The 23690-nt window shown below is 39.5% G+C and overlaps 1 protein-coding gene across 3 annotated transcripts in view; it reads left to right on the plus strand.

The window, feature by feature from the left end:
• Nucleotides 1-23690, plus strand: part of LAMA4 (laminin subunit alpha 4) — a 101976-nt gene that overhangs the window by 44849 nt on the left and 33437 nt on the right. For all 3 annotated transcript variants that reach the window (XM_068395300.1, XM_068395307.1, XM_068395308.1), the window contains 12 exons: nucleotides 527-622; nucleotides 1939-2090; nucleotides 2221-2331; nucleotides 5727-5838; nucleotides 8685-8852; nucleotides 9608-9801; nucleotides 11706-11822; nucleotides 13895-14043; nucleotides 16157-16298; nucleotides 17360-17456; nucleotides 18246-18362; nucleotides 18939-19124. In XM_068395300.1, coding sequence (XP_068251401.1) covers nucleotides 527-622; nucleotides 1939-2090; nucleotides 2221-2331; nucleotides 5727-5838; nucleotides 8685-8852; nucleotides 9608-9801; nucleotides 11706-11822; nucleotides 13895-14043; nucleotides 16157-16298; nucleotides 17360-17456; nucleotides 18246-18362; nucleotides 18939-19124 — 1641 coding nt within the window. The remainder of the gene's footprint in view (nucleotides 1-526; nucleotides 623-1938; nucleotides 2091-2220; nucleotides 2332-5726; nucleotides 5839-8684; nucleotides 8853-9607; nucleotides 9802-11705; nucleotides 11823-13894; nucleotides 14044-16156; nucleotides 16299-17359; nucleotides 17457-18245; nucleotides 18363-18938; nucleotides 19125-23690) is intronic.

Below are 23690 nucleotides of genomic sequence, written 5' to 3' on the forward strand. Positions count from 1 at the left end.
AGATATTTACTTTTTGATATGCTTAAGCTGATGATGGAATTGGAGTCCACTATCAATCCCTGATAGCCAGAAAGCTTATTAAGTGGCAGCCTGACACAGCGTTGATAAATTCCACACGGCTGTGGAGAGATTTGTAACTAATAATTAACTTTAGTTGTACCACTTTTCTTAGCACACATCTCCTAAACATCACCTTCTCTAGACGGTAATGCACAATGGCCCAGCTGGGCAGCTCTGGCCTTGCTGCCTCTGCTTGTGACCAGCTGGGAAGCTTTGAACAAGTCATTTCAGCACAGGCTTTCTGGTTCTGTTTCCCATCTCATATTTTATCAGGTCCAATTAGACCACAGTGCAAAGAACACCTTTTTCTACATACTGAAGGAAAAATCAGTCCAAGAAGCCTTTGATTTTGGTTCAACTATCCATGCACAATACTACGTACAATCATTTCACTAGTCTTGGGAGAGGAAATGTAGGTTGTAAATTTAGAAGATTCTTCTTTCAAAAATCCTTTCTTTTTCCCCAGAATGTAACTGTGGAGGGAGGATGTGTGACAGCCAGACTGGAGAATGCCTCGCAGACAGCCCTGAAGTTTCTACTGGCACAGACTGCCCAACCATCAGTAAGAGGATTACCATGAGACACCAAAAATTAATATTGCTCTTGTATTTAGATGCTTACAAAAACTAACTTAAGAGCTTGGTTCTCCAGTGGGCTCAGCATTTTGACTTTAGTCCCACAGGGCACTTAAACATGTGAATAAGCACAATGCCCCACTGACTATTTAAACTTGTTCTCATTTGCTTGACTGACTACATGCATATGTCCAGCTCTGTGACACACACTGAATGTTTAGGTACAAACTGCAGAGCAGTAGGGAAGTATCCCATAACCACTTCTCTAGATTTTGAGACACTGCCTGCAAAGTAATATTCTGGCCCTAAAATCTGCCATCAAAACTTTATCTGTGCCATCTTGCATATCACATCTGGTTTTCTAGTTGTATACCTAATATAAATTGTTGATGTTGACAATTTGACATACATCCATCAGGCAGTTGCTTTTCCACTATCATCTTCCCTATTCTAATGATCGGAAGCCTGGGGAGTTTCTGGAAGCACTATGTTGCAACTATTGGTAAACACTGATATTTTTTTAAATGTTAATATAATTACGCCTGTGGTATAATGCAGACCACGTAGCGCACACGGGTTCTTAAACCAGCTCCCGAGAAGAGGGGTCATGTGCCTGGAAATGCAAACAGAAGGCAAACATTTGGGAGTTGCTGCCATCAAGGATACAGATTATACAATATCAAGCAAAAGTTTCTGTAGGAATCTGTGTTTCACGTTCACCTAAGTATCTTGCATTTAGTGGTGGCACCAATGTCACTAAAACTAAGGTGGTATTGCAAGCATTCAGCAGGGACAAGGATACAGTTCTGTGTAAGTATATTCCAAACATGTTGTGACTGTGGTTTTAGAAGTTGCCTTCCCAATCAAACAGGCAGCCAAGAGCCCTTCTGCTGGACATCCTTACTTCTCATACCACCAAATTTTAAATAGAGAGTTTTGGGTTCTGACAAAATGAAGTTGTTTTTTTGACCCCCATCTGTTGTTCTTCGAGCCACAAACATGCAGAGCCTCTAGGGAATAGCCAGGAAATGCCTCCTCTCTCTCCCTACTGATTACGGAGCCACTGCGGCAGCCTCTCAGAATAGTCCCATCTGGTGCTGCTCAGCTGGAAGTGTCATGACCGTACTGTGGGACCTTGGAAGTGGGCGGATGACAGTGAAAGAAAAATGGGTATCCATCAGGATCCATCAATGACAAAGAGAGGGAACGCCATGGGGCAAGAGCGCTATAAAGTGAATTTTAGTTATTTGCTGTTAACTGACACAAACACTAAAGAAAAATGACACTTTTATTTTCTTATCAGGTTGCGATAAATGTATTTGGGATTTGACAGATGACATCCGATTAGCAGTTCTGGCTATCGATGAAAGCAAATCGACTTTACTGAGCATTTCTACAGGTGTTGCAGCTCAAAAGCGACTGAATGACCTGAACCTCACTGCCACCCATCTCCAGGTACAAACATTGATGACATTTTATTTTTTAATCTATGAACTTCCATTCCATTCCTGTGGATTTTAATCCCTGTCCTCACTAGAGAAATAACTTGTTTTCAGATGCACTGACTTCTTTCCCTCACACACAGGCAGCAATGTCCAACAAAAAGAACCACGCTGTGCTTTGGACCATCCAGGCTGATGATGCCGCAGAAGAAATGAATGATCTCCTGACAGAGGCAGCAACACTTGATGAACAGGTTTGTTTTGTTTATAGCCCCCTGCCAGAGCTCTGAGGGTTCGTGGTTTCTCATATTCTCATGCTGACATAAGAGGTTAGTATAGAATAGTTCCAGTTAGAAGGGACCTACAACGATCATCTAGATCCAACCGCCCAACCACTTCAGGGCTGAACAAAAGTTGAAGCATGTTATTAAGGTTATTGCCCAAATGTCTCTTAAACACTGACAGGCTTGGGCCATCGACCACCTCTCTAGGAAGCCCATTCCTGTGTTTGACCACCCTCTCGGTAAAGAAATGTTTCCTAACATCTAGTCTGAATCTCTAGGTTCACCAAAAAAGAGTGGGAGTGCCCTGAAAGATAGCTGGGAGAACTTTCTATTATCTATTTCTAAACTTTCTATTTCACTTAAGCTCTGAATTAAAAGTATAAATGACCTATCAAGTCTTCTTCCCAGAAAAGGAAGGATGTAGGGCCAAAGTCTGTTGAATGTGGTCAGAGGTTTGTCACCAGTCACAAAAAGCCTTCCCTCAGGATCTGAGTTCCCACCTACTGCCCTACACAACATGTACATGTTTGATCTGAGATATGCATACTGCCTTCCTATTTCAAATTTTGATTTCTAATTAAGCAAAGTAACCAACACTAAAGTAATTCGGATTGACTTTGGGAGTGTGTGTACTGTATCTATTTTACATGTATGCTCTCGTAAAATTTAATTAGCCCCGATTAGACACTTCAAAATACAATATAAAACTGCCACTTGAAAAGGTTTTTCACATACCCACTGAGACGGGAGATTGACCAGCACTCAAGATATGTTTTAACACAATTGTAATCATAAATGTTGCATCCACATTCAATTGCCAGGCTATAAAATTAAGGTTATCTGCTCTCAGCTCACATAACACTTTCATTGCACCCGAGAAGAATATTGATATAGGTTAAGAGAAGGAATAAGGTTCAAAATTGCTTCTCCTCTATTTTAAACAGATATAATTAAACATCTTTCTGTTGCTAAGATATATATATTAGTGAGATACATTACTCTCATTCCCAGAGATAACCACAGCTATAGTATGACTAGACTAGATTTCACGGTTGCTGCAAAATGCCAGACCTTATATTCACTTACCAATTCCTTCAAAAGACAAATTAAAATTATACCTTAGACTAAAACTAAAATACAGGAGCAAGTAGGAGAAAAAACACAAAGGAAGAGGAGGAAGGACTGTATAGAGAGGTGGAAGAAAAAATTTAGGTTTGGGTGTTTTCAATCAGCACTTACTTAGCAGAAAGGGCACTGCAGAATTACACAGACTATGCCTGTGTTCAAGAGAGGTTTGATTAAATCAGCCCTCCCACACACACACCTGTACCTGTGAAAATCCATCAGAGCTTACATGTCTCAGTGTCCCTCTATGTAGCTGGTAGGCAGGATGATTAAGGCATTAGGTTTTCTAGGAATATCTAGTGAATTTGGATAATAACATTTTTGTCATCTTCAGTACTACGTGGGGATTTCTTAGCTCATTCCTCAGTTTGGCTGTCCCTGAACCAATAAATTCAGCGTTTCCTGTGGTCTTTTCTCCCTGGTTATTTCTAAAGCTTGTTCCATGTGAATACGTGTGATTGTTTGAAAAGGCAGGGAACTAATGGCCCCAGACTCTCATAGTGGAAGGAAGGCCACAGTAATAACTCTGAATATATTGAACTTTTTTCTCTTTCAAGGCACTTTTATGGGAAGCCCCCATGTCTGAGGGGTCACTGGAGATTCTGATCTAAACCCCAAAGGCAGCATGAATGCACCAACTGTAGCCAAATCCTCCTGCTAAATGAGAAGTGTACGTGTGACCTGTAACTCCCTGAGTCTGCTTGGGATGAGCTCAGAGTAAAACAGCACGTAGCTCAATCCTGAATGTTTGGCAGAGACCTGGGGGAGCTGAAAGCCTTTCCTTCCTGGGCTCTTAGCAAATTTCAAGATGAGCCTCTGTACATCAGTGGGAATTTGAGGGTCCCTAAGAGCGTCCCTCACTCATGCTGCTGTGTTTCCCATCAATCTCATGGCAATCAGCAAACCTCTCAGCAATTCTCCATCTGTTCAATAGCTAAAGAAAAATCTGGCGAGGAACAAGTATTATGTAAAGGCAAGTGTGTGTAAAAACAGTAGCAAGTTGCTTAAAATAAGCATGAAGTGGTGATGCAGAGCAACAGAGCACCCACAAGAAGCCCTGATAGCAATAAAGGAATACAGATAGAAAACATAGTGCTTTCCCTTCAAAGACTAAAAAAACAAGTACATAGAATTAAAATTAAAACCATTTATAAACCCTTACATTTGTTTTATTCGGGTGCCTATCCATCTCTGCAGCACTGCCCGCCCTGGCCCTGCCTTCAAGCGCTGCCTGGTGCCTCTGCAAACCCCGAGTAAAACTGTGATGTAGGTCATGGCCGCTGATAGCGCCGAACCTGCAGCCAAAGCACAGCGGGGTGGTGTGGGCCTGGAGGACGGCAGCACAGTCTTCTGCGGTTCTTGCAGCATTAAGCAAGCATGACATGAGCACACCAACAGTCAAATATCTTCTGGCATCCCAAACCCAGAAATTAATTTTACATTGGGAATTTTTGCTGCTGCAGCCCCAAAGGGTGAATCAAACACCGTACCACTGGCAAGCGTGTGGTGCAGACTTACACATGCACACACACAGACACACATACACACACAGGGTTCAGGAAACTTTGATGGCACAGCAATCATATTTTTTTCTCCTTCCTGGGAAATACCAGTGAAAATTAAATCTAAGGACTCCCAAAGTCAGTGACCTTCTAGGAACAATGATAACTATGACATGGTAAATCTTCATTTCCCTTACATGTAAGGGAACACAATGCAGAGTAAAGCCTCCAACGTAATATAGTATAGGAGTGTATAGGCTATGCTCTTCAGAGTATTTTGAATCCTCATGTTTCTTCTTAATTTTAACAAGTTGCAGAACTTGGGACCTCACTTGAGGGAGACACTGATCTAAAAACCGTTGTGAGCTTGACACCTTATTCTTCAGTCTATATGCTTACTTGGGAAACAACATACCCAGCAAAATGAGCCAGTCCCACTGAACACCTAGGAGACTCAGCAGATGGGAGTTTTACAACTGTACATAATTTATGGCAATTTGATTGCAGCAAATGATGGATAAATATGGGACAGGTTTTAATCTCTCACTCTGCAATTCTGAAAATACCAACAAGCTAGACCTTCACTTCAAACAGCTCTGTAAATACCACCTTATATGATAAATGGACTTTCACACTCTCATCAGGAGAAAGCAAAATGTGTGTTTACCCTGCTCATCCTCACACACACATATGGATCTGAAAGAAATCTAATATCTAGTTCACATGGTTTATTCATAGGGAAATGAAGCATCCAGCAAAGGCCTGCTGGTACAGAAGGAAACCATGGAGACCAACAACCATGCTACTCAGCTTGTGCAGCAGCTCAGCAATATGAGGGATAACATTCAAGGTAAATAGATTTCTTTCTGGTTCAGCTCAGTGTCAAGCACGTATTAATGAAACCTCCAGAAAAAAAAATGTCATAGCACCTAGGCACTCTCGCAAAGCAACCTGCACATAGGCGTTTTCAGCCTGTAATGCCATGACAAAAACTTGTCTCTCTTAAAAGACAACTGACACCATGGGCTGACTTGGTCTGACACCCAGAACAAGAGCTTCTCTTTCTTTTTTTCTCTCTTTGACAGAGAAAAATAATAGTGAATAGGCTTACAGGAAATACTTCAAGCTAATTCAGTTTGTAGCCTTTGTTTGAATAGCTGCTCAAGGCATTTATATACACTTGTGGTAAAAAAAAAGAGTCAGTATGAGACTGGGGCTGGACGGAGCCACAAACACAAGCACAGGACGGGCCATGAGAGTGCTCTGTGTCTTACTTGTCAGCAGATTCATGCAAGTGCACTTTTCCCATCTTGCTGATAAGTAATGGATAGCCTTATGAATAGCTAGACAGATTTTTTAAAAATTGTGCTTTCCCTTCTGAACCCATGGCAGTCAGTTAGGTCTGACTAACTCTGGTGATCGCACCAGTGAGTGTTACTTTAAATCCAGTTTTTGCCTTTTAGCGAACTGTTGCTGAGTAGGATTGTGTTGGTTCATATAACTTCATGCAGGTGCTTTTAAAAAGAAAAGGACGTTGAACAGTAAATAATTTGGTGAACTTACGGCTTCCCCAAGCTCAGTGTGGGAGGCAGTGGTGATTTTCTTTTCAAGCCACTTACTCCTTCATCTGACCAGAATTTCCAATTGAGTTTGGGTCCAGACACATCTACAGAGCATTACAGACTAGCTGTTGTCCTCTTGTTCTTTTTTTTTTCTGAAATACAGAAGTAGAATTGGAAAACTGCATTCTCATTGCCTTCTTTTTCCACAAAGTGCTACCTCTAGTAAAAGTGAAAGGCAGAATTGTAACCCTTGTGGCTAGTGCAGACCATCAGAAATGGTTACAGTGATGCTGTTTCACAGTAGGAGAGGTAAACATGATGATGAAGATCTCTCAAAATTAGGAAAACAGTGAAGCCGAGAGCTTTTTCATGTTAAAATGTTGGGACAAACTGTCACAGAATCACAGAATCACAGAATGTTAGGGATTGGAAGGGACCTCGAAAGATCATCTAGTCCAATTCCCCTGCCGGAGCAGGGTTACCTAGATCATGTCACACAGGAACGCGTCCAGGCGGGTTTTGAATGTCTCCAGAGAAGGAGACTCCACAACCTCTCTGGGCAGCCTGTTCCAGTGTTCGGTCACCCTCACCGTAAAGAAGTTTTTCCTCATATTTATGTGGAACCTCCTGTGTTCCAGCTTGCACCCGTTGCCCCTTGTCCATCTATTGTCTCAGTGTCCTGCTCATCTGGCCATATGATGTGAGGGGGTGCAGATAAAACTTACAAAGTCCATCCTTGGGCAATAAAAGCTTCTCTAGAACTAGCATAAATTTCAAAACATAACTTCCCTTCTGACTGTAAATGTATATATTTTACACCTTCCCAGATGAGTATTTTTTTATTTAGAGCCTGTGAAACCTCTTGCATCTTCAAGAATTTTTACTGTGCTATATATCAAAGGATAAATGACAACAGCGAACACCTTCACAAGCACAACGGCATGTAAAAAAGTTTTCCTAGTTAGAGACAATCATCTTCATCTGGAATATCTATGACATATCATTATCATGCTGATATATAAAACTGAGGTTAAACCAATTGCAGCCTCTTCTTCAGTACCTATGGAAAGCAATAAAACCCCAAGTGAATGTACTCAGAAGCATCCCTGTCCCCTGGAAACCTGCATGATGAAAGCCTCCATCCTGCCCATAGAGCACACTGATTAAGGCAAGCCACTCTTTACTGAAGGGAAGGTGTATATGTGCACACACGCACATGCATGTGCAGCATGAGAAAGAAAAAGATATCCATGGAGCTACTGGTTGTGATCGGTTACTGCTCAGTATGAGCCTTTAAAGCTTCACTAATAAGCTCAGGAACCAGCAAGAAACTGCATCCAATGACACTCTGCCAAAGAATCAGTTGTGCCACAATTACACATCTATTTTTTATAAAAGTCTTACAGATGCATAGTGCTGGCTTTGCCAGCTCTGGTTATCCACAAAAGTAGTGACGAACACAAGCCGAAGCTACTCATGTGGCATAAAAGAGGTGATTGGTGTTCGAGGCCAAGGAGAGAGAAGTGGGTAAACTTTGAAATGCCTGCACTGGGGATGAGTAAGCCCAATTTCAGCTGCAGGGATCCAACAGTGTTTTTTGAACTGAGATCAAAACCTTGAAATAGTATCTATCTCCAAACCAGCTAGGCAGTATCAGGCCAGAAGCCATATGTTATCTCTTTAGGGTGCCTGAAACCTCTTCAGGTGGAAAAATAAGTTACTTCAGTCTCCTTGCCATTGTAGTTATTTAATAAACACAACATTTTTTCAGCAGCACTTAAAAAACATGATCCTGAATGAAAGTCCCAGCCTGATACATGCCACAGAACTCAGAATAAAATGATGATTCCAGCCTATAAGAACTGCCAAGCCAAATAATGCACACAACCCATGCCTGCTTCATCTCATCCTCTTCTGATGAGACCCCCACATATGCCAGAAAGTGTGATTTATTTACAGGTTTAATTTTAAGACTGGATTAAACATAATAATTATCAACTATAGAGTTGGAAGATAATTAAAACTTTCTTTTGCCATCATCAGCATGATCTGGATTCACAAAAGTAAAAGTACTCCACAGTATTTACGTCTCTGTAGCCATGCTGGATTGACCATCTGTTCCTTTTTCCCACAGAAATCAGCAGCAAGATGAAATACTACGCAATTCAACAAGAGCTGAACCCTGAAGAAATTGCCCAGAAGCTGAGTGTGGCTGAGGAGATGCTGAAGGAGATCACACGCCGTAAGCCTTTCACTAATCAGAGGCAACTTGCAGATGAGGAGGAAAATGCAGCAGAGAAGTGTGAGTTTTATATCTGTTTTCCATTCATCCACATGTTGATGCGCAGCTGGCACGGGCTGGGCAGCTCTGGATGTACTGCTGAGCCCCTGGGGAGGACCAGCAGGCACTTGGCAAGCACCGACTGGTGTGCTGAAGATGTTGCTGCTTCCAAATGCCTGCCCCAAGTCTCTGCTGGCACTTGCCATCCCCGTGGCAGAATGGGCAGAAAAATACGTGTATGTCTGTGCACTGCCTGTGCAATGCAGCACCTCAGCGATAGCTGCTTAGGAAGGTTCGTGCCACGGCTGGAATTGCTTGTGTGAACCTCTTCCTTCCCCTCTGCCAACTCTGCCATGGGGACAGCAGAGAGACAAAAACTGCTGGTGTGGGAAAGAGCAGCAGCCTGATTCTCACAGCTCGGTGAACATGAGTCAGAGCCCCAGGACAATAAGGACTGTCTTCTCTAGAACAGCCTGGTTAACTGTGACAATGAAAAATAAATGAAGAGCAAGGAAAGCCAAACCTAGTTTCTTTTAGGAAAAGCTACTTGAGAGGGGGAATTAATGGGATTAAAATGAGATACTAAAATGAGAGGCGTCTTTCCTTTTCAAAAGAGGAAGGAAAAATAAAATTTAGGTGTATTGATCTCTCAAGTGAGCTTTTAACAGATGTGTTTTATTGTCCCCTGAGTAACAGCAACAGAAATTGTCGCATAGGTAAGTTTTGTCAGAAATCCAAGCTTTGGATTAATCAGTGGCCTCTGATTTTTCTCCCAGTGCTACAGCAAGTTGAAGAGTTTCACGAGAGGTACAATGACACCAGATCTCTAGTATATGATGTGCTGGAGCAGCTCAGCGAACAGGATGTGAAGCTGTCAGACCTGGAAGAGGCATTAGACCAGGCACTTGACTATGTTATACAAACGGAGTATATAAATAAGGAAAACACAGACAGTCTTCAAAGGCGGGAGGTACTATGCAGTATATTTATCACAACTGTTTGTGAACATTCTATCTCTGCCAGTGCTTAAAATAGTAGATTGCAAACAATTTAGGTTCAGGAACACCACACCAAAAAATAATTTCTTGGACCACTCAGCAGGATGAGTTTGACTTTCCAGTACTAAGAAACAAGTTGTGAAAGTGCAAGGTACTATTATTTATTCATGGCATGACAATAAATGACAAGTTTTGGCATGGCATGTCTCAGCAGGCCAAGGAAGAGATAGATACTAATGCCTAAACTAGGAAGACACATTACAACAAAACCCAAGCAGCTTAAAATTCCATGTAGCATGGCTGCTATAAATACTGCGGTGGGATTGCTTCACCTGTTATGTGCTGATTTATAATGTGGAAGGACTTCATGCTCACAAAAGTAATTATGTTCTTTTAAAACAATTATTTATAAAGACTCTGCACTGCATTCATGCCCTGGGCTGAGTGCATTCATGCTGTTTCATCCAAACTTTCTCCCTGGTCCTCTTTAAACAAAATATATCCCCATTTTTCCAGGAAGAGCAGACGATTGTCCTTGCATCTTCAAGCACAAATCCATTCTCTAACTGCTCCACAACAGACACCTTGAAACTGGGTTTTCTACTTGCTGGGTGAACAGCTTAGCTGTAAAGCTAAAACAGTTTTCCCTTATGCTCTGTTCAAATGAATAGTTTCAGTATTTTGAACAAAGTAATCACTCCAGAGGAGCTCAGGGGGAGACCTGTCCCCTACAGCACGGAAGGGGGGCATGTTTGTCTGTAAGTGGTGGTATTAGGTTCAAATCCCATCTGGCTGATGAGGGAATTGAATTTTCAGGTTCTCATCCCAGAAAAGTACCCAATCCATCAGCCACACAAAAAGACTATTTTTTTCTCCTCCCAGCAGTTTCACTCCTCTTTCTCTGTTTTCTTTAGTTTCCTTTAAGGGATGCAAAATCAGAATGTCCCACCTAAAGCTTTTCTCTTCATTTATTTTTTCGGCAAGGAAGAAAATGACAAAACAAACAATTTAGGACCATTTGAAATGAACTGTTTTTATTTCAATAGCTGAAAGTGTTTGGATTCTGGAGGAGAGGGCTTTAGGGAGCAATTTTGTGATTTGAAGAACGATCTTGCAAATTCAGGCCAGCCTCTGGGTTTCATAGCATCAGTGGCTGAGTTTTGAGCTCTTGAAGTTTGCAGCACTAGAAGTTCATGATGATGTGTCTAATAATTCAATAGAGAAATCAGGCATGCTATTCTCCTGAATTCTTCGACAAGCAGCTTGGGATCCTTATGTACAAAGCCTCTTCTGTTGTTCCATTGTTTCATAATTACAGCACCAAGCTGCAGCTCATCTCACATTTATGAAGCAAAGCCTGAAGCGTGTAGTCGCAATTGTTCACTGGTTTTAACCAGTTCGATCTTCATTATTCTTCACAATGAAGGCAGATGCTGTACAAAAGATACTGTTCACATTACCTTTACTATCGACAAGTGAAAGAGATCTCTGTACTGTAGATTTAAAAAACCTCCAGAAAAAAATTAGTCTCCAGACCACTACGAAAAAACCATGTTTAATTTGTCTCTGCCAGCAGTGCACTGAATAATGCTTCATTCAAATAATTGCTCATGATGTAATATAAAATGAAATTAATAAACTAAAAGAAACCACAACATTTCTTTCACAAAGACAAGAAAATGCAGTGTCACATTATAATATGCAGCTATTAGTGATGTCTGGGAAAAACTTAGACTTCAAATTTCTCTAAAATCTATTTAGTTCATCACTTCATCTTTTGAATTAATTTTAATAAATTTACAAAAATGGTAACACTGTATTTTAGCAATGCACAAATGGTTTTGGATGTCATTTAATTTTATTTTATTTTTTGCAGAAACAACATGAGAAAATAAAAGAGCAAATAGATGAAGTGAATGGCACTCTGCTAAGTGCCACAACTATTTTGGCAGGACCACAAAAGGCCAACTCTGAGTTAAGTGAGGTGATAAAGGTAGGTGCCTCAGTGACTTGTTTAAATGATATGTCCTGATTTTTTGTACTTTTAAGTCATGTGTTAGGCCACTAAATAAAAACCTCTTCTTTTTTATACTGCTTCAATGAAATATTGATGAATATTCCCCCTCAAAAAAGTATAAATCTTCCTGGATGAAAAGCTCTGTAGTTACATTTTACTGAGTCAGAAAAATAATTATATTATAAGGACACCTTACTGTAGGCAGAGCTGAATGAAGAATTTTGCTGTAGAGTTCTCAATCATTTCATTACAAGCAGCTGCCAAAAGATGCTGTGGTACTAAACTGCCCTATATGCTAAATTCCTTTTCTCATGCATGCAAGTGAGCATAGGAGAAGGCTAAAGATCCCAGATAACAGTGTTACAACCAGCCACTGTCAGAGTGTAAAACATATATAAATGGATTGTCTTATAGAAATCCTCTTCTGGAACTGTAGACTAGTATCGAGTGTTTTGAATGAGACAAGGTGGTGTTGGAAATTTTTAGAAATTTTAGGGTTTTGGGCTTTCTATGAAAAAAATGAAGAAAATAAAACTGGGATTTTGCTAACTAAAATATTTATCAAACCTGCTTTTTTTCATGTTTTATTTTAAAATGTTGAGATAATTTAAGACAAATGAATATTCTCCACAAACATTAATTTTGTTATGCTAGTTTAATAGTTGCCCACTTCGTTTTTTTAACACAAAAGCAATTATCAGAAGTCATTAATTTTTCTTTGAAAAAGTAATTTGAGAAAACAGAAAGAAGATGGCTTGCTTTATAACCATCCCTGGGTGACCAAGCAGTATGATTTTTTTTCTCCTCTGTTTTGTGCAAAGCAAATTGCTGCAGTTCATAATTTCAGGTCCCCAAAATTATAAACTCCTGTGGTTAAGTTTACACATAGGGGACATTCACGCTGCAGGGAAGGAAGTAGTATGCAAACATCATACATCTTCTATCCTCATCAGCAATAAGTATTTTCATGCTTCACTCATTCATCCTTTTTCTACCCCTTCGTTTCACCTTTTTTTCATGTATTTTGAGGCCACATTTATAATCCTCAAACATATCAGCACGCTTGTGTACTGGAGAGGAGGTGAATGCAGGCCCATCTGATCTTCCCCATAAGTATTTCATATAAGGAAGAAGTATGACTAAGGCAAAGGGATGCTACTTCTGCTTGCCTATACATATGTATAGGTAGTATTTAAGTGGACTGATTTACAAATTAGATTAACCCAAGATTGTCTTAGCATGAGGGTCTCTGTGCAAGGAGACAGAAAGGGGCTAGGGCCTCTTTCTGCCACAGTGTGACACAGCTCACAGTGGTACAGCTAAACTCTCTGCCCCTCTCCAGCAATTGCCAAATTGTCCCTGGGGCACAAGCCCTGCCCAATACTATTCCCCAAGAGGCAGGTTTGGGAGAGTGGCAGCTGGCCAGGGCCAAAACAGTGCCAGGGTTCATGCAGTAATGGGATGATACATAACCCAAACCACACCAGCACCATTTAATTTATTTGTACAGATATCATTTAGAAGTCCCAAAAACTAATTTCTGGCCTGCAGTCTTCACAGAGAAGAGGTTAAAAAAAAAAAAGTACAATTATGGGTTCCACCTCCCAATTTAAGAAGAATCACAATGAGGGGATTTTTACAAAGATCTGGTTTAATTACTTCACCTATTAGCACTTCACTCTGAAAGTCTTGTCATTGGCACAATTCTGGAGCAAACAGGAAAGATACTAAGACATTTCTCAACTGTCTGTCTTTTGTATTTTACACATATCTCTCTAATATTTTTTTAAGGGATTCCTAGAATTTTGGTTGATATTTATCTTCCTGTATTTGTCTGGCCATATATGACATTTATGGGACAGACTCTTCTACATCTTTCCTCTTTCTGATCTGTTGAAAATCAGATAGATTTTCATAGAACAAATACAACAGAAAACAGCAACATTATAATAATATAAAGGGTAAAATAAAACATAATAATCAAAATGCAGACTTGATTTTTTGCAATTTTCATCTTATTTCCTTCCTTCCTTCCATATTTTGTTCAGAATGTGTCAGGGTTCTACGCAGAAATAGACGGAGCGAAAAAGGAATTGCAAGAAAAACTAGCCAATCTGTCTCTGTTTGATGATGATTTGGTAGAAAAGGCTATGCATCATGCACAGAACCTAAGAAGACTTGCTGATGAGCTGGACCGGTAAAATTTAATTTCAGCAGACTCTATTCATACAAGTGCTACTGACTGAACAGCTGAATGAACTATAAGACAAGCAGAAACACAGTGACATTAAATGTACCGTCTGTAAATAGGCACTAAACAAATCACTGTTAAGTCACGTATGGAAGGACTTGTCATGGTCCAGAGGGAAGAGTTGAAGTTGGCCTAAGCAAAATCTATTAATCTTTTGAAAGAATAAACATGTATCTTGCATGACACTCTCCCTTTTCTAATTTGGCACATTCTCTTCACATAGCAAGAGAATAGGAAAGGCAGATTACTAAAAAGTAAAATAATACAGGCAGATTACATGGGGTTTGCAGAAACAGCTCATGTCAGTAAGTGCATTCTCATTAAAAAATGTTTAGTATTATGGGCCACAAAATGGGCTTTGGGATAATTTTTGTTAAAGAACTGGTTTATAGAGGGAGTAGTTCTGATGATACTCAATAGGTTGTGTCCCAGTGAAACTGGCCCACTGTAACACCAAAAACTTACCATAATCCTTCCTATTTTGCGGGAAGATACTAAATGCATCAACTTTCCCTCAATTTACTAAAAAGCCACTTCTAGACAGATTTGAAATATGACTTTATTGCAGACTACCCATGGAAAAATCACTGCAGCAAATGAATTCTTAAATAAAATATTCCATCAAATTCTACCTTAAATAACATCATGGCCATATGCTTTTGGAAGATAGATAAACTTAAAACTTAAAACTACTCTTCAAGTATACCATATACTTTACTCTTCAAGTATACCATATACTTGAAGTATATATATATACACTTCTTCTAAATACCAGTTGTTTCTTAATATTAGTATGCCCTAGATAGGAGATTAAAACAGAGAAAAAAATAACAGATGGTTTTCTTTTATACGATTGTATAAAGCTGACATCTGAAACTCTGTTCGATAACGCCACACAAACTACAGACAGCCTAAAAAAAAATATATATATTCAGTCTGAGATCAGCTAACAGGGGGCAGCAGAATCACTTGAAAGAAAATACCCCATTATGGCTAGCCTTCATCCCTTACCAAAATAATTTAAAAACAACTACCAAGTCCAAGACATTAGGAATTTAATAGAAAGCAAACACAAATAATTATGAAATATCCAGATGGAAATGTGCTGACTCTTTTATTTGTTAAGAAGATTGTCCTGCAGTGAAATTTTAATCCTTTAAAAAATTTAGCCTGTCTTCAAATCATTTTGGATTTTATGGGTTTGTTTTATAAGCTTCTTAGGCTTTTATTTGGTAGAGTTTTTTCTTTTGTCTTGGGGGAATATAGCAGGAAATTCTTGCAACAACACTGAATCTGGAAACTTAATAAGCCCTCAGTGTGCAAACTCTTTGAAGTGAATAGACACAGGTGTATATATATTTTCAGATTCTATATCTAACATATAATCTGAATTCTGTTTATCACAGAAATATAAAAAAATCATATTTATGCAGAGTTGCTAACAGCTGAAGGCTGAGTCCTAAACCAACTGCTGTTTGGAATCTCCCCTGAAGACCAGTTATTGCCTAATATGCAAATCAAGCTCTAACATGCCAGCAAAGCTATCTTGTATTTTTTAAATCCAACTTTTTGCAAAGTTTCATGATCATGGGCAATGCTTCATCTGATCCTCCCCCTTCTCCCACCTACTTTTGGAAAGTATAAACAGCCCAGTGATACAGCTGTCCTGATCACTGGCACACACGGATCTTTCCATTCATGGCCAGGAGTTATCCCTAAAGAATGACAATTGATAGATGTTATTCTGTTAATTTATGGAATATCTAATCTAGATTGAAAAAAGATAAAAGCTCAGTAGCCACTTGTTGCTGTCCACATAGAGGTTAAGGGCGAAATTCCCAGAGTTAAACCACTGGGAAGTACCTTCTATCCACAGAGTTTTCACCTGCTTCAGATTGACATAAATGATCATACACAATGAAAAGAATACTACTTAGGCCAAGTATATTTATCTGCATGATTATGTAGTCAGAATTCACAGAATGTTAAGAAAATTAATCCATTTGAAATTACTTTCATTCAGTTTGATTTCTTCCTCCTTTTACTCTCTTCTTAATAGGAATTTGTATGATGTTGATACAAATGGGTTGGTACAAAGGGCAATAAATGCTTCAAATGTGTATGAAAACATTGCCAGTTATATTGAAGAAGCTAATAAAGCTGCATTGCTGGCACTGAACACAACAAACCGGGTGAATGATGTAAGTAATTTTCATAATATCAGCTTTTACTTTGCAATGCTTCAGGGACTTTGGACACCTAAGTATAAAGAAAAAAAAATTAACTGTCAGCGTTGAACTTCTCACTGCACATTTTGCTTCATCTACTATTTCCTGAATTAAATCCTACGTGGTTAATTATTCTGTCAACCTGAAGTCCCCTGGTATTCGGAAAGATGCAACGGATTCTTCTGCCCCTGAGTACAGGGTGATGCTGCTCTGTGTTGTCAGTCAAATTGAGGCATTTCTGTGAAACTCCAGACAACTCCCTGGCCCTGTAGGAACCTGAGGTTGCATTTAGTCCTATTCCACACAGCACTATGTGGCAGGAAAGGTGGTCAAGACATCTAACAGAAGCATCACTGTTTCTCATAGAAAGTCAAGTTAAAATGGGGCAAATAGCCCACTCACACACTCAGTGCAGGAATGAGAACGCTAATTTTGTCTCTGGCCTTCCTGTTCTAAAATATTTTATATGTATTTCTGTATGTATATAGTTTCCAACCTATGTAGATGCTCCTTAACAGCAATTTATTAGTGGGACAGCAAGAGGATTTGGTTAGATTACAGGGGCCTGAACCCCAGGGAGCTGTGGGATTTTGAGTCCAGCCCTCTGCTTCCAGCACGCTACTGGGGACTGCAAGGCAACTCCCCACGCAGTGCAACGTTCATCGGCCGTCTGAGGTGACAGTAGAAATGAACAAACAGTCACAGTGCCTAACCAACACGTAGCATGAGTACCACATTGACCATACTGGAGTTGGTAAATTAAGTGGACTTCTGTGATTTCTGCATTTTTGTTATTCAGTGTCGTTGTCTGGAAAAGCATACATTTCTCTAAACTTTAATTGCAAGCTACAGAAAATTTGCTTTTCAGAGTTTTTTTCTGATCTGCCAATCTTAAATGATAACAAAGCAAATGAAACTGCAGTGACTTTGTAGTTACATTTATATGAAGTCATATGATGTCCACAATTAAACACAACAAAGAGGAACATTTGGTAAGCATGATTCTGACTTTCTTTTTTGGAACACACTTATAGGCTGCAGTTGGAATTGATACTCAGATCATTTACCATAAAGGTAAAAGCGAAGAACTTCTCAACCGAGCCATGGAGCTACAACGGACGGCAGATGACAGTAAATATACATCTTTTCTACTTTCCCAGACAGTTTATAAGCATGCACCTTAAAACAAATTTCAAAAGCACATCACTAAGGCAGAACTACTGCTGTAACAGAGTAGTGTATTGATCAAAGTTACCACACAAAGTACTTGAAACAGCCACAGGCACAGACTGAGTAGTTCATGTGTTGTCATCCTGCCAGATGCTGAAAGTTTATTTCATTCACGAAAGGACCATTTCAGACACAACCACTGTTTAAATATGTGATCCTGCAAACAGTTGTTCACAGGTAAATATGCTCAATCAAGTAGTTCAATTGAAATCAATTCACAACAGTTTAAGTGTTCAGAAAGCTGGATTTCACCAGTGAAGGATAATAATAAATGTTAAAGGATTTTGGCCTTTTTTCACTGAAAAGGAAAGCAAGCTCTAAAATTACAGAAATGACCTCTTCAATTTTTCAGGACCTTTTGAGTTCTTAAAACTTTTCCTGTATACTTGTTGCAGTTATTATTCTCAGCAGTTCTGGTACAGGAAAGAGAGATAGTACTGACTGAAATACAGGTCTCCAGATTTTTCTAAGGCACCTTGTGGCAAGCAAATAATGTCTGGGAGCTGCAAGAATGCTTTTTCCTCTAGATTATGTGAAGTCAAAAGTGCTAGTATGCCCTACACTAAGAGGCCATAGTATACTACCTATGTTGTATTAAATGCTTAATAACGTACCTCCACAGGATAAAATTTATCTTTTTAAATGCCACTTTGATGCCACTGAACTATACCTCCTATTTTCTCCCCACAGGTAACGATTTAACCGTTGCAGATGCTAGCCGGCATGTTAATGGCACTCTTGCTAGAATGAATGCTCTGCGAAGCCAACTGATGAGAGCCATCACAAAAATGCAATCAGCTGAGCCAGGTTGTAAGAGGAACTTCATCTTTATCTTCATACATTTAAGAGCATATGGGGTTTGCTGCCAAGACATTATCACATGCAAAATGCTACAGGTTTTACAAATATAGTAGTTGGTAACCCGAAAAAATTAAAAACCCGAAAATGCCAGATATGAAAAAAAGAAGACCACTTCAGTGTCTTGGGTTTCTCTCCTTCAAAAATAAACTTCACGAAAAATATTCAACAAATACATGCATTTTCTTTTAAAAACTTGATGAAAAACAATGTATTTTTTCATCTCTGTTCCAATTTCCTTGACTATATAACACCCATCAAAATCCAAGGACATTGAAAATTTCTAACAATCTAGAATGGAAATGAGAACTTGTTAAATTTTAAGAATTAATATAACTGTAGTCCAACCACGGGAAGTTTTGAATATTCCCTGTGGAAATAAAGAGAAAACCAATCAAGCAAGGCTGGGTCCCCATTCTGCAGAAGGTAAAATCCCCTTCTCCTCAGCACTTTCTAAGTACTGGTTATAGCTCGCTTGAATCTTTGAAAGAGTTCATTTCTTCTCATCCCCTATTTATTTTGTAGTGGAGGCCAGAGAGCGTTTGGAGCAAGCTAAACTGAAGACTGCAGAGGCTGTGAGCGCTATCATGACAGTAACAGAGGCTACAACCCCCATGGATGAGAACGTGAGGTTGTGGTCTCAAAACCTGCAAGACTTCCAGCAAAATTCAGCAGCATATGACAGTGCTGTGCATTCAGCTGGGGATGCAGGTATGATGACCTGAATTTTGCCATTCCTTAGCATTAAAAGGTCAGGGAATCATTGCAACATCATGCTGTATGAATTGTTTACATTGCATATTCATTGCATATAATCTATCATTTTACCTCCATGTAAAAATTTCAAAAATTAATAGTTGTCTAGAGACTTGACTATACTTTAAAACTTTTGGATACTTGGACACATCCAAAAATGACTTAAACACTCAAGGGCTGAAGTCTTATTGGCTTCTAAGTCATTTTTATCAGGGTACCAAGGTCACACTGAATGGTAGACAGCTTGTTTAAATACTTCTTGCTATTATGATTGGCAGTTTAGTTATTTTTTTAACATTGGGAGGCATTTGAAAACAGGGCCCTTTTGTCCTCGGTAGTACAAACATGGAGGAGAAATGGTCCCTGACTAGATGAGCTTGTAGTCTAAACAAAGGGGGCAAAGAGGATTAAGGAGGAAATATAATATTTAAGCAGAGTAATTGCTGGAAAAGCTTGTAAACATCACATTAATTCCACTTTTATTATCTGGGGGAGAAGGAAGAGTAGAGTAAAAACTGGAAGATTTGTTATGAAAAATTTAAGATAAATTAAAAAAAAAAAGGCAGGCTACAAAATGGAAATGAAGATGATGATAGGAAAGAGTGGAAAAAAAGAGGCAGGAAGAGTGAAGCTGAAATTAAGTGACTGGTGAAAGAACAATTAGGAAAGAAAAGAATCAACCTAGAGGTGAAAATATTCAGAATAAAAAATTGCTGACAAGCACCACTATTTATTGCTTGAGGTACTCCTGGCTCTGCTCAGGAGGCTCACTAATCCCAAGTTATTCATGGCTAGGAAAGCTGGAAATCCAGAACAAGAAATCTCCTGCATATGTTTGATGATATGTACCTGCAGTACTGTTCAGTGATGTCTTGCCTCCTGAAAGTGCCTCGGAGAAGGTCCATAACTCCATTGACTCTATCTCCAGAAACTCTGAATCTCAGATCTACTGTCCCAAATACCTTCCCCTTCTGTCAGGAGCTTTGCAACTTGAGTGTCATTTTACTGCAAATGATGTTATGAGCACCAAACCCAATGCTGCTTCTAGTGCCCCGAAGCCACACTCTTCCCTCTAGACCAGGGAAACCCAAGGGTCATGTTATTTCCAGAATTCAGTAATGGATAAGACCCTCGCACTAATATTTTTGGTTAAGTGAGTGCTCCCAGGAACTAGTATAAAAGTGTTTCCTTCCACAAGTAGAAATTCAGTACTATTCAGTATCCCGACTTCTGGCTCCGGAACTGGAGGTAACTCACATTTCTCTGAGCATTCTATCCAAAGGAAACAGAGCCACTCCCTCTGGGAATGGGTATGCTCACTGCTAGTCACTGCACATTGCTCTGTAAGGGTGTAGTTAATATAACAGTAGTGGTATTGCATTGCTGTAAAATGTTATTGACCACCACAGAGCACAGTTTAGGCTGTGGGCTATGGGCTCCAACTCCCACTTAAGATAATGTAAATCTGAATAAAATTGGCATCCAGAGAGGGAATGCTATGAGGAAAAGCATCTAAGAGAAACAGTCTGCTATACGTTACACATTAAGGTTTTTGTTTTTATTCACCTTTACACTTGATTTACATTTAACATTTACCAGTGCCAGCTTAGACAGAGCAGTAACTCAAACAGCATTTGGCTCTTCATGCTCAAAATGTCAGCAGACATTCAGGATTCAAAAAATCTGCTCTTACTAGCTGTTATACTGGAAGAAATATTTCCAGTAGCATTTGAGAGGCTCCATAAGAGTGGATAAAACTAAGATGGCCCAGTTCTCCTAGTTGGTTATGTTCCCAAAAAGGCATGCATGGCACATGTATCACGAGTTGTAAAGAACAGCTCGGGTCCTATGTGATGTGTCTGACAAAAATGTCTTCTCTGTGATAGTGGGTTTGCAGGTAGGGAGTCATCTTGAAAGTACTGTGATCATATCAGAGTTCCTGGAGGGCCTGTTGACCACAAACTGTTTGAGAGATGCTAATATGCAAACGACAGCAATGTGTGCCCTACTACATTTGCGGAGGCAGCTCTTCCACAGCATTTTTGGTCTGAAGGCATTTATTTTTTTGTCTTAAGGTACAATGACTTTTTTGCCAGAAAGATCAGGTGGAAACAGGTGAGAAGACAGATCAGTGCTACAAAGGAGACCGGCATGGGTAGTGCTCCAGTCAGATGCGACTGTGATTCACATCCCGGGAAGACAGATGTAGACATGCTGGGACACAGTGGAGTGTTCTCAGATCAGCTGTGTATGTTGCCAGTAGACGTTGATCTGGCAGGAGGAATGTCCATCAAAGTCCAAAAGAAAGTCACAAAAAGTGTTCAGACAGGTGCCTGAAACACCAAAACACCTGATCATCATGCCAATAACACTACTATGGCAGCTGAAGCCTCTAAGCTGGCGTGTCTGGATTGCCTTTGAATAAAGTTTGCACTTGATTTTTGGAATGGTGAGAGCATGTCTTGGCTGTGCAGTTTGTCTGAGGATACTCCCTGTGTCACCATTGTGCCGGGAACTAGTGGGTTTCAGCAGAGAGGATGAAGGACAATTTGGGAAGGAAAACACAAAAGGAGAAAGTGTCTGAAAGGTTATAGGCAAGGTATTTCCTTCTTGAGAGTTTCCCTCTTATTCTTTTCTTGTATTTTACCACTGGATAAGGCTAGTTTTCCTTTTTCACTCTCACCTTCATCCCAAAGACTAAAATCAAAAATCAATATTCTTCTGTGTTGAAGAAAGCCATTATAAAGGACAAGAGGAAGAGATTTATGGTGAGATTTTACTAATAGTACTAGTAGTAATAGATGTTTAGTTTTGTGCTTTCGTGTTACAGTTGTGTTTCAAGTTTAATACCTCAAATTTCAAACAGATGAAAAGACAGTTTTTCAAGATATCAGATCAGACACAATTCCAAAGAGGTGGTTGAAATTTGCTAAATCACTTTTTGAGCTTGCAATTTTTTTACTTGAAGAATAATGTGGGCTTTTTTCCAATGCAATGGAACATTCATTTCAAAAGGCAGTGAAAACTTTCCCTAAGTTTATTATTATACTAGTTATTTTTTTTAAAGTAGAAATTTTAATGCATTCTGGAATTAACGTGTTACCCAGAATTCACTGTAGTTCTTTGAGGATTTGCTATAATAATGTCATTTTAATGTACAGTAAGCTTTATATAGAATATCTGATTACTGACCCCCAGCACATAAGGTCTTTCAGGATTTAATGGGAATAACTGGAGAGTCTATAGCTCTATATGTCCCACTCATACACTGGACTTAAAAAGCAAAACACAAGTGAAAAGAGCCAAGCAGAGAGAAGGCAGGACTGTGGCAAATATAGCTTTTCACTCTGTCCAAAGAGAAGCAGGACTTGTAGGACTCCATGGGATCTTCTCATAGTCTGGCTTGCTCTGAACGAGGCTGAGAGCTGCTTCAGTCTTTAGTCAACACAGAACTGGAAGCACAGAAAAGTGATTGGAGGCTACTCTTCCCTCTTTCCCTTCTATACAGTCTCAGTACATCCAAGGATTAGCTCCTCTACCTGTCTCTATGCTGTCTTCTCAGAGAAGAGTAAAAATATGAGAGGAAGAATACAAGAGCAGGTGGACGCAAGCTGACAACCCCTAAAATGTAACTGCAAACACTACAAATTTTGTCTTAACCTTTATAGAGAATCCATGTCATTAAAAATTAACTATGAATACTGAATCTTTCTGATATGCATGTATCTTGTGGCTAAAATTGCATTTCATTATACTCAGCTAGTTGTACCTACATCTAATCAAAGATTAAAAATTATGTGATGCGTAAATATCCTTCAAAGGGCAGCATGTTATTGGAATCTGATGTGATGAAATTGGATTATAATTAGGGGCAGTTATTTTTATTTCTTGATAATTTTTCTGTCTGCATATATTTCTGGGAAAAGACTTCTCTCCCTTTGAACACAACAAAGCATCTGCATTTCCATTTGATAACAATCCCACTTGCACATGTGCCAGAAGACACAGCAGTGAAAGACCAAAGGTCCAGGACTCTGGATCATGACTCCTGGCAGATGTAGGCAGGAAAGCTGAAGAGGTTACCACTCACAAGAGCTGGGGCAAGTAGTAAGCACAGTTTAGGTGTACATGCCTCATCAGCTAAGGCATTCTACCGTTGTACAGTACAGGCCTGTCACCACAGTCTGAAAGCAGCGGTGTTTCTGTTAGCAGAGTGGGTTGTGAACCACACACAGACACATTACCCATGCAGCCGTTGCTACTATCTGGGTGATAAACTTTGGGAGAGATGCACAGCTGAGAGCTGATGTAAACAACTTATTCATCTCCCCTAAAATGAATTTGAAGAGCTCATGAACCATAGCTCCTAGAAGCAGTTCCCAGGTCAGACACAGATATCCAGTGAGATGCTGAAAAATAATCCTTCTGTTCCAGTTGCCATATCTGTAAATTTGGATTTAACATTTATTTGCTTTGAAGGAAGACGAAAAGTTTAAAATTACTAACATTTGCAAAGCTCCT

Source organism: Nyctibius grandis, chromosome 1, assembly GCF_013368605.1.
Source record: "Nyctibius grandis isolate bNycGra1 chromosome 1, bNycGra1.pri, whole genome shotgun sequence".
NCBI classification, from domain to species: domain Eukaryota; kingdom Metazoa; phylum Chordata; class Aves; order Nyctibiiformes; family Nyctibiidae; genus Nyctibius; species Nyctibius grandis.